The sequence below is a fragment of the Notolabrus celidotus genome, chromosome 16 (genome assembly GCF_009762535.1).
Source record: "Notolabrus celidotus isolate fNotCel1 chromosome 16, fNotCel1.pri, whole genome shotgun sequence".
Lineage (NCBI taxonomy): Eukaryota > Metazoa > Chordata > Actinopteri > Labriformes > Labridae > Notolabrus > Notolabrus celidotus.
Window position 1 is genome coordinate 16,576,683 of NC_048287.1, and position 11,652 is coordinate 16,588,334.

Sequence of the window (11,652 nt, forward strand, 5' to 3'; positions counted from 1 at the left end):
GAGAAGGATAGAGAGAGAGAGAGAGAGTGAGAGAGAGAGAGAGAGAGCTAGAGAGAGAAAGAGAGAGAGAGAGAGAGAGAGAGAGAGAGAGAGAGAGAGAGAGAGAGAGAGAGAGAGAGAGAGAGAGAGAGAGAGAGAGCGAGAAAGAGAGAGAGAGAGAGAGAGAGAGAGAGAGAGAGAGAGAGAGAGAGAACAGGAAAGGAGAAATGGAAGTCAGATGGAGGGAAGGGAGTATCCAGAGCCAGCGGTGGCTCAGAGAGATGTTTTTACCATCAAAGTGAAACACACACTTCCACCGCATTCACTCACTCATACACAGAGCCAGGCGAAGGCACAGTGAGCAACTGTGTGTGTGTGTGGTGACAGACTTTTCACAGTATGACAGGTCCACTCATCCCAAAGCTGCACTGCAGGACTGAGTGTGTTTGCAGGGAACAAGAGCCTGTCTGGCTGACAAAGACAGCTGGTGACACCTTAAGCTGGTGCACACAAAAGTCTGCCACTGACATAACACACACACAGACACACACACAGACACAGACACAGACACACACACACACACACACACACACACACACACACACACACACACACACACACACACACACACACACACACACACACACACACACACACTCGCAGAGCATAGAATCTGATACAAGACTCAGTGTATGAGGTCATTTAGATGTGAGGAGTGGTTTTGTGGAGTATAAGACCGAGATGGAGTATGGTAGACAATTCAGAGACTAAATATAGAGACCAAAGGATGTATAATGAGCGGGAGAGGAGGGTGCTGGCTTCAGAGCAGATCAGTTTCAGAGGAACAACAAAGTGGAAGTGAGAGGAAAAATGAAAGGACATATGCCAAAAACTATGAAAAGCCTAAACAACAATAAAACAAATAACACCACCCTTCATGTAAAATCTCAGTATTATGAACATAATAATTCTCATAAGCACAAACACTAACATGGCTCACAGCTGCCAATTCAAGACTACCAGATGAGTTCAGGCCCAACACAAGCATTAGCCTGAAAGCTTGGAAATAAAAAGTGACATCACATTTTAGCGTGAAGTTCTCCTCATTTCACTGAGCAGCTTGTTTCCTCCCTTCATTATAGATATGTTTCAATGTGTATATATGATTCATAGATTCCTTTGCTCTCACAGTGGCTACGTTTACATGAGACTTTTAATTCCTCTTTAATTCAGAATTAAAATTAAATCCTCTTTAAAAAGATTTAAAATGACAATGTAAACACCTAATTCTGAATGAAAATGACCATTCCGGATTAAACTTAAATCCGGAGTAAGTGGCTGGTTTATTCTGATTTCAAATCCAAATTGAATAATTCCTCGATCATGTATACGTTCATTCCACTTTAAATTAATTCTGGTCGTTCTGCGCATGCTCGTTCCCTTGTCCTGTCGCAATGACGCACATATTCTGCGCTGGCGGGCACATATTCCAGGCTGAGGTAGAGCAGCTGTTGCACTAACCGGCTTTGATTTGACAAAGTACGGTCTTCCGCCTTCCTTCTCCGGTCCTCTATCTCTCTTCTCCTCCTCAGCTGACGAAAGTGAAGCAGTATGTTTGTGTCGAGCTGCTTATTCAAAACTATAATCAAAATCAAAGCGAAAGTTGTACTTATTGTGTGGTCTTCCATGTTGTAACCGAAAATAAAAGAAGCAGGAACTGGAGTCTGTTTTCTTCCGGTAAACGTAAATACGTCACGCCCGCCCCTGTCCAATCAGAACCCTTCCCAGCCCCCAGACCTCAAGCGGAATCAAAAAAATCACATCTCTGCCATATTCTTGTAAAAAATTACTTTACTCTTGTAATATCACAACTTTTTTTATGCTAGACGTATGAATTTATTCCTATAAAAAAAACTATTTGATTCTTGCAAACTCAAGAATTTGTCTGTATAAACTTTCAATTAGTTTTTCATCATCTTCAAGTATATTTGTGTACATTTTCTAGGGTTTTTATTTTTTTTATTTTAACTTTTTTCTTTAAATTGACGTGTTCCTTACTGTACATTTATGACAAATGACTCAACTATTTCTAATTTACAAGTTTTTATCATGGGTAGCGCTGTTGCCTCACAGCAAGAAGGATCCTGGTTTGAATCCCCAGTTGGTGCGGGTGCCTTTCTGTGCAGAGTTTGCACGTTGTCAGTGTGCACATGTGGGTTCTCTCTGGGTAATTGGTCATTAGGTGTGAGAGTGCGCGTGAATGGTCATCTGTCTCTCCAGGTTTGCCCTGTGATAGGTTGGTGACCTGTGCAGGTCGTACCCTGCATTCCGCCTGAAGTCGGCTGGGATAGGCTCCAGCCCCGCGCGACCCCGAAACGGGATAAGCCGTCAAGATAACTGGTGGATGGATGGACGGAAGTTTTTCACATAATATTGCAAGATTTTCTTGTCAATTTACAAATTCATCTTAAAGTTTCAAACTTTTTTTTCCCAATCTTGTAAATTTGCAAAGTTCTTTCTCTAACTACTATTCTCATAACATTACCACTTTGTTCTCAGAAGCTCAATATTTTTCTTCCCCACAGCTGACTTAATCCTCCATCACAGAGAAGACATTCAGCCTTGCAAAGCCTCACTTTTTGTAGGCAGTTTTGCAAAGAATGAATGATTCGTGACAATAAGTGTGAATGTGGTGCTGCGATATCCAAAAATTCCTTATTATTAGTTTCATGCATTTAGAAGAGTCTTAGCTCTAGATAGAAGAGGATTGTTTGGGACTCCTATCCACTTTTAAAAGAAGATTTTCATTTCAACTTACAGACCTGCTGATGTAAACGACCGACATGGGCCTGTCTATCCGTCTCGTTGTATTTGTTTTCTTGTGTATAATTGAACAGTTTCTTAAAAAGCCCCCTGTGCAAAGACCAAAGGATGTCATAATAGAGACAGGTTGGATTTCTCACCTGTGCCCAGGAATCCTCTGAACCGTTCCCCCAATCGGTCCACAAACGCACCGCAGATATCTATCCCCATCAACGCCACCTGCAAAACACAGGGTGAGACAGAGGTAAAGGTTATTGTAGGTCATGCATCTGAACTTTTGACAACCATTAAACAATATGTATTCTTTCAAGTTGATAACAGCTGCAGCTGATTCCTGTGCTTTTTAATTTGAGCACATTTCTCTGATCTTGGCAAACTGAGGGGATTTGATAAATGCTGAATCACACTGCCTCTCCAGTTTTGCTGACTCTGCAAAACAGCCGAGACAGTGTAAGGTAAATTTTTCATGTTCAGTCAGTCTGCCAACAGCTTTTAAACTTGAGTTCCCAATGTTCTGACATCAGGATGAGCCTTTTGGCGCTACACACAGACACATACATAGAGTCAAACTGATGCTGGCTGCAGTTTATTCAAGCTGACTCTAACAAGGCGACAAAGTAAAAACAGGAAGTGACAAGTCTGTGCCAGTCGAGTCACATGAGAAAAAAACGGAAAGAAAGAAAATAGTAGCGGAAATACACGGTGACTGTCTAATGGTCATTCCACTGACCCTACAATATTAATTTAGAGGTCTTATTGTAAGCACAGATTCATAAAAGCTATCCACATTTAAAAATAAACTCTCAACCCATGACAGTAGCTTTTGCACATTCAGTCTGAGGATCCTGTGAGCTGCTGTGCATAGTAACATAAGCAAGAGGGTACTTTTCCAACCACCTGTTCAGTTTGCTTTAAGTTTGAGTGAATAAATAAAGAACAGGTCCCTCAGCCTGCTCCATTCTCTGGTGACAACATGGACATACAGAACAAAGCACCAATAGGAACTGAAGAGGTTTAACTTGATGTCCAAGAAAACACAAATACACTTTTATTTTATGGATTTTTGTTCTAATTGCATCACACTAAAAATAATGCATAGATTATTAACTAAGGTTTTAATGATAGGTCCAGGTAAATTAAACTTAAAACAATGTTCTTTCTTTTTGCTAGACTATAAAAAAGACATGTTTTATTGATGTGTGATCTGGGACTTTGATAAAAAGGAAGGCAGACTAAAGTGTCGAGAAAGATGAAGAAAGTGTAGAAAGATTATTTTTTTCTATTCATCTGGATGTTTTGCACACAGTCATTCTTCATCAAATGAAAATATCCTGAAATCTGACTGGAAAGTCACAAAAGATCCCCTTGTTTAGTGCAACTTAATATCTGAAATCATATGTAAATGTCATCCATTTCTTTTTAAGAAATGTATTCTCGAGCTTTGAAGCCTTTATTTAAAAAAAACCATGATGGATGATAGTGGAAGATACTGGGTGGAGAGAGTGGGGATCAAATCAAAAAATGGACTTCCCGCTTCGAGGGCTAAAGCCTCTTTACTTGGGGTGCATGGTTTAACATTGAGCCAACTCAGCACCCCTGTTTTTCTTTAGTAACAACAATTTCCAACCAAAACACAGCCCTTCCTTGGGATTTAACTTTCCAGTGATTTTGTAACAAGAGCTTTCTTAAGCATGGCGCCCGGTTGAGTTTGAATATTTGTTTTTATGGCTAAAGAAGACATGACGCTCTAGTAGACAGTTATAAAATAAAGTCTCAGAATCCAGCTCTAACAGCTGTGGTACTTATGTAACACTTTGTTGTGCCCTGTTTTCATCATCTGCATTTGAGCAGCCAATTAAACCACACGTTAGTTTGGTAAAAAGATACTTGGAAACCAACTCCAAATCTTAAATCCGCCGTAAACAAAATGCGGAGGTAACACAGCGTTTGTGATGTGTGCGGTTCATTCACATTCATGTTAGTCATCTCTCTTGCCTACCATCATCACTGTGATCTAGTTCAGATGTAAAAAAAATAAAAAGGCTTGTGATGTGACTCGTAGGAGGAAGGTAGAATAGATTTCTGTCTGCTGGTGGAGCTGAGTTTTCCACTGTGTTTCTGATTAGGATCACATCCCACACTGCGCTCTGCTCCTGGAATGCTTGTTTTGGCAGAGCTGCTGTAACGCTGAACAGTCCAAAAGAAAAAATCCATTAAAACACCAAACTCCCAGACTCCTCTGTCTTCATGACTGCAACTTTTCTCCTATTTTAGTCAAAGGAGGAGCAGAGCCAGGTGAGCACAGAAATCAAAAAGGAGGGGAGGTTGGGGGTGATGATAAAACACAGGGACAACGGCCAAGTATTAACATAAAAAACAAATCACCTGGAGATGAAACATGAGCTTGAGGTCATGATGACTCCCCCATACTGACCTAATTTAGGAGGAGGAGGAGGAGGGGAGGAAAAACAGCAGGCGAAAAAGAAACAGCGCAGAAAGAAAACAGCCATGAGGCCTCTTCCCTCCCCCTCCTCAGCCCAGCACCACAACAAGCCTGGCACCCACAACCATATGGCATCTTTTCTTGGAGAGAGCGGTTGAGGAGGGAATTGAGAATAAGAGATAGAAGGGAAAACTACCTTTAGGATTTCAGTGGAATCAGGGGACAATTTTGTCTTCTGTAACTTGGCCTCTGACATGGAAAAGCCCCGTCTTAGAGGATAAAGGGAAAAAATACCAAATCTGCATTTTGGTATCCCCGAATACTAAAGAAATGCAGACACTTGAAGAAAGCAGTGTCTAAAGTGAAGAAATGAAGCCACACTTTGCTGCATCTATGCATCTATGCATCTATGAACAGCAGGCTTCATATCATCAAGCCAGCTCAAGTATGCTTGGAAAAAAAAAAAGGTAAATATTGACCTGAGTATGAATGGCTCTTTGTGACGACGGGATGCTGCGTATGATGGCTGAGCCTACTAATTGGCATACCATGTACAGGTATTACTCTGGATTCTGGAGAGGCTTAAAGTGGGACTTGGACAGAAAAACAGGCTCTCAGAAGCACAAGACTCGAACAGCAACAGCTACTAAAAAATGTGCCAAGAATGAGACAAGTGCCGAAACAATTGAACCATTAACCGGTTAAGTAGATTACAAAGGAATGAGGCAGCAACAATTGTAGACACCTGTTAACTTTTAAGTAGTTTTTTTAAGCCAAATCCCCAAACATTTGCTGGCCTCGGTGTCTCACAGAAAGGACTGGGAAGAGGCCAGTATTTAAGCACGTCACTTCAAGCCCTGTTACATATTATCAGAGGGTTTTCATTGGCCCACAGGACTGCTTAGAGTGGTTTCCAACTAGGGATGTTAACAATTAATCGATTCATTGATTGTTAATAACTTACTCGAACACTTCTCATACTTCGTTCAGCTATCAGGGAGGTGTTTTACGTTTAAAGCATGTTTCGATGTGAATCAGCTGACTAAAGGTGTTGCGCACAGCAGAGATGCTCAGCTGGGGACTGCAGCTGAGTGACAGGTCTCCACGAGAGCTTTTTTTCTCCACCGCTGGACTGATTATGACACGATTGCGCATACACATGCTTATTTTTTCAATACGAACGAGTAAACAGAAAGCCGGACACTGTGAGTCTAACATATGCTTCCTGCTCCACACGTTGATATTCAGGGTGTTTACATTTTGTACGCCTCAGTGTGATCCGTAGCTATTTAATACCGTCAGCTATATACATTGTGCCCTGAAGGAAAGTTTGATTTAGGGGAAAAAATGCGTTTGGCATTGTTTTTGACCAAGCGGCAACCTCCGGTCTCAAACTATGAAGACCATGCTTCAGTGTTATAAACTGCAATTCATGGAGAATTTGCTTGAGGCTGGCTGCAGAAACACCGGAAACCATATATACACCAATTCAAAAAAGATGATCTCTGCAGCATTAATAAACATGTTTACAGCCTGGTTCAAAAAACGGCTTGGCTCTATGTAGCTCATTCCTCTATCAGCACACACTGCACGGGGGGGGGGGGGGGGGGGAATTTTTTTCTAACGTGACGGTTCAGAAGATATTAAGATTAGGAGTTTTTGCCCAAATAAGGACATGACTGACGTGACTCCCGGTCAGGAACGCATAGCTGTTTGCTCGTAGGCTCAAACTCCGCCCCTTTACGTCACACTCTCCCTGGTTGAGTTCCACATTTCCAATATGGCTGCCTCAGACGATTGGCTTCAAAACAGCTCTCAGGAACAGATGGGTGACGTCACGGATACTACGCCCATATTTTATACAATCTATGTTTTTGACATGTGTTTACGTTTTTAAATGATTAATCGATAATTGATCGTTAACATTTCCAAAGATCAACCCCTATTACATCCCTATTTCCAGCACGTCTGATGATGACAGAAACAGAAGAAGAAATTTTCATATTTCATCTACAGATACAAAAAAAAAACAACCTCAATGTTTGAGGACTGACATAAACTGTTACTTTTAAAAGTTTTGGTGAGATCCACCTTTTAGGCGTCCTTTTTTCCCCAAGCCATTTAATGCAGATACATCAAGAATTATTTTTACAATGCACTGTACCAGAGCTGGACATACTGTATCACAGTCTAAGTCTGAAAATGTTGTCAAAGTATTGTTTTTTATCACAGTATAAAACTTTACAAAGCTGCCAGCTGGTGGAGTTTCCTGCAAATTAATTCTGTTAATGGAGCTCCATTTGAGTTTTCTATCAGAGGTGGGACAAAGCATGAATACGTCAATATATATGGTCATGCTGACTGGTGTCCACAAAATGCATGAGACCTACACCGAAGCTCATATGATAGAAGTTTTACTGATTTTTTAAAGTTATAGATTAAAATGGGAGCAGACACAAGCTGGTAATGTTTGTTCAGGCACTAGCATGTATTTATTTTTAAAGGTACAGAGTGTTGAATGTATAAAATAATTAGTATTGATGTTTCTAGTGGTAAAAACTGGACAAATAGAGGATCATACATATCATGCAACACAGGAGGACAATTTTAAAGTTGTTCTACAGCTCTGTGAATTCAATTTAGAGACTTAAACATGTACACTGTTACATCTTAGTAAACCAAATGAGTTGTTTTCATTTATTTATCTGTCGGACGATTTTTAAAGTTTTAGGGTTAAAAAATGTGAAACTTCTTCCTCCAATCCCAAAGTGTTTCCAGTTAAGGCAGACCAGTGGCAGAAATAGCCCTCAATCAGTGCAGTCAGTGTCCAGTAATCTGGCCTTGCTGCCTATAAATGCAGTATACAATATTAATGCCCTCTGTGAGCGCCTCTCTCATCGGCACTGTGGACTCTGTGATTTGTGAGTGCAGAGAGTATGAAGTGAGTGTGCTGCTCTGCCTACTGAAAGAGTAAAGAAAGAGGAGGCTGAAACTGACTCACTGACAAAAAAAAGATCCAGACGGGGAAACACAGAGGAAACCAAGATGAAGTGAGCCATACATTGAAAAAAAATACAGGATTTCATTCGGTCTTTAAACCGGAGCATAGGCGCGACAGACGCTTTATCTGTGCACTTTATGTTTTTATGAGTCGTGACTTGTAATTTCCGCTCACCTACCCATTCCCCATTTATCAGTGCAGTTCTCGATTGCACTTCTAACTCCTTTCTTCCCCGACTCTTGTCAACTCTGTATCCTCCCTCCATTTTTCCCTCTCTGCCTCTCTCTGTCTCTGTCTTTGTCTGTCTCTCTCTCTCTCTCTGTCTCTCTCTGTCTCACTCTCTCTCCCCTGACTCAGCATCTTTTATACAGCTGAGTCTTCTTCCTCGCGCTCGACAGGGAGCAAATCAGCATCACTAAAAGTCTGCTATGTGAAGGCCTCTGGGGGATACAACACGCCAGCTCATCACTGCCAGACACTGATCTGCGCTCAGGTTACTGTACGTGTCATCTAGGTAGAAGAACAGATCACATGTTAGCTTGAAACAGCTCGAGATCAAACTCTTGGAGGCAATTTATGGAAAACCTTAGTTCCCTTGTTCATATCAAGTATGTTCTTTCTGGTCCACCATTTGACTGAATCGAAGGAGAGGTCTGTGTTAGGGAACATTATCATGTTATGATGAAATTAAAAAGTGTTGGGAAGGTTTTAATTCAGATATTGGAGGACTTAACCTGAATAGTTGATAAAACCTGAAGAGTTGTTTCCCCAAGTCTGTCTGTGAATAAACAAACAAATGTTCAATACTTTAAATTGGATTGGAACCTCCTCTCCAGCAAACCAAAAAAAAAGATCATACGTGAAATTGATATTTTCTACGACCAATAATAGAGACCAGGGGCCTCATGTACAAAGGGTGTGTACGCACAAAAACGTGGCGTACGCTCTTTTTCACAGCAAATTTCAGATATATCAAGAGTGAAATGATCGTGGAAATGTGCGGTGCCTAGCGCCAACTTCCTGTCTGGCATACGCACTTGTTTACAGCTGTTGATCCTTGCGCACAGATTCATATATCTGGATATTTTTGTGCGTACAACGTTTTCTGGATTTGAGCGTACGCCTGCGTGATTCGGTAGGAAATCCATGCAAGTCTTTGTACATGAGGCCCCGGGAGAGGATGCTTCAGCTATGCTGAAAGCACAATTTCCCCACTCTTACATGCTCACTAATTTGACCATGTCTGCGTAAAGTTAATCATTTCAAAATAAGATTTGAGAGTTCAGTTTCAGCATTTCTCAAAAGGAGATTTTAAGCTGTTTTGACTTGTTATCTGGATCAGCAAGGCACCTAGGCAAAAATGCTTCATTCCAGCCTTTCTGATAGGGAACACACACACACACACACACACACACACACACACACACACACACACACACACATACACAGAGAGAGAAAGAGAAAGAGAGGCAGACCAAAGAGGCAAACGAGAAAAGGCAAACGTGAAAAGGCAAAATTGAAGGATAAGAAACTGTGTGTGTTTCTGTATTAAAGAAGAGAGATGAGTGGATGGAGAGAGAGAGAGAGAGAGAGAGAGAGCATACAGTAGGTCATAACAATGAGTCCCCTAACCCCTCCCCCATCCTACTCAGTGCTCCAGTAGTCTACAGTCATGCTGACAATGGTTCCCCTTGACACAGACAGTCTGAGCAATTGGAACACTGTAAACTTTAATAAAGGAGCAATGCCCTGAAATTGCCCGATTGTGCCACTGGGATGGATTTAAAAATGTCTGCCTTTGAGACTCTAAAAATAAAACGGGAATATGCAAATGATTGCTGTGTTTCCTGTTACAGATGTGGTCAGATGAGCTTATAGGCAACCGGCTTTATGGGCTGTGTTTTACAAAAGATGAAACATCCTTTTCATACCCTTCAGCTAACCACAGCTCGTTTGAAATGCATTTCATCTGCTAAAGTTCTCGCTTTGAAACCAACCTCTTGGCAAATAACATTCAATTTCCATTCCTCCTCTCTCTCCTCCGGCTTTATGTGAGAACTAGTTGAAAATAATTAATTGTCAGACCGAGAGGATGACTGCTGCAGTGACACTACGATGACTGGCCAATATCTCTCACCTTGAAATTGCTGGAGTTCACCCATCCCGCTAGCTCATCGATAGTCTTATCCAGCCGGGGTTTGTCCTGCTCCACGTCCGGGGAACGCTGTGGGTCGCTCAGGTAGTCAATGAGGTCCTGACCCACCTGCAACCTGCGGGTAACGTCCTTCTGCACTACCTGCTGGTAAAAATAGTCCATGTTGTCATGATCCTCCATTGGGCACTCAGTGCCGTGTGGCCAGCTACTGAAGCCGGCCGAAGACAGGAGACCGTGGTGTGGAAGACGGCGTCAAGAAACTGTAGTCCCGTGGAGGGGCAGAGAGACTGAGTGGGTTGGACTGGGTCTATCTGATGTTTGATCATCAACATGCAATCCCTTGTAGAAAATACGGATCAATTCAACACCAGAATCATCCCTCTATTTCAACCAAACTTTGTAACGTTATGACAAAGAAGTCGGTCGCTAGCTTCATTACTTTACAGAAATAATGTGAAACTTGGAGAAAGTTATGTAAACATTTAAAAGCAGTAGACCCCGGCAGGTTCCTTCAACATATCCGCATCAAAACAAGCGAGCAACTTCGGTTGGCTGTCTGTTATGCTACAAAAACGTCCAGTAGCTAGTTAGCACAGGGACCCAGAAAGGATCAGCTAACGTTAGTGCTCCGCAGGCCTGGCGCCTGGCTCCACTCCGCTCTTCTATTCCATGACCACAGGATGGAAAGTCTGCTCGGCTCGGCTGTCGGTTCGTCCAAGCAGTAAAGTTGCACCCAACTTCCACAATTTGAGTTCCGGTCCCGCGGTATCTGGTTCTCTTTAATCCAGGAATAATCGCTGGATCATGTAAGAGGCGCTGAAAGCCTGCGCGCTGCTGCCGGGGACTGCAGTTTACCAGGGGGCGCAACCGATCACCGATCAGGCCGATGGGTCTTCGGGCACCGCACAGCTAGCCAGCATAATGCCTGATGAAAAATGTCCAACTGTCTGGCATTGTGTGGCAAAATTTCAGATACATAATTTCAATGCAAAAAATAATTCAGATAAATAATTTCAATGCAAAAAAAATAAAAAAATCAGTGCTAGATATTCAATGCTTAAAAAAAATCAAAATCTGATGAGACTGATTTACTTCCATAATGTGGTACCTACCTATGTTTATATAGGAGAACGGATCAACCCGTAGCAACCATTTTTACAGTGTATGGTAGCAGCTGGATTTACTTTTTTTAAATATCATTTATCTACACATTGTTTGTTTCTGTAACGGTCATGAATCAAACACAGTGCC

General features: G+C 41.8%; 1 protein-coding gene across 44 annotated transcripts in view; it reads right to left on the reverse strand.

Moving 5' to 3' along the window:
- clasp2 (cytoplasmic linker associated protein 2) overlaps positions 1-11,338 on the reverse strand; it is a 75,060-nt gene extending 63,722 nt beyond the window's left edge. For 22 of the 44 annotated variants that reach the window (XM_034705454.1, XM_034705459.1, XM_034705453.1 and 19 more), the window contains exons 1-2: positions 10,384-11,287; positions 2,943-3,021 (exon numbers count right to left, since the gene is read on the reverse strand). In XM_034705454.1, coding sequence (XP_034561345.1) covers positions 2,943-3,021; positions 10,384-10,581 — 277 coding nt within the window. In that variant the 5' untranslated portion in view covers positions 10,582-11,287. Of the gene's footprint in view, positions 1-2,942; positions 3,022-10,383 lie in introns of all 44 variants that reach the window. The other 22 variants (XM_034705443.1, XM_034705428.1, XM_034705427.1 and 19 more) reach the window with 6 other exon arrangements.
- Between the last annotated feature and the right edge of the window lie 314 nt (positions 11,339-11,652).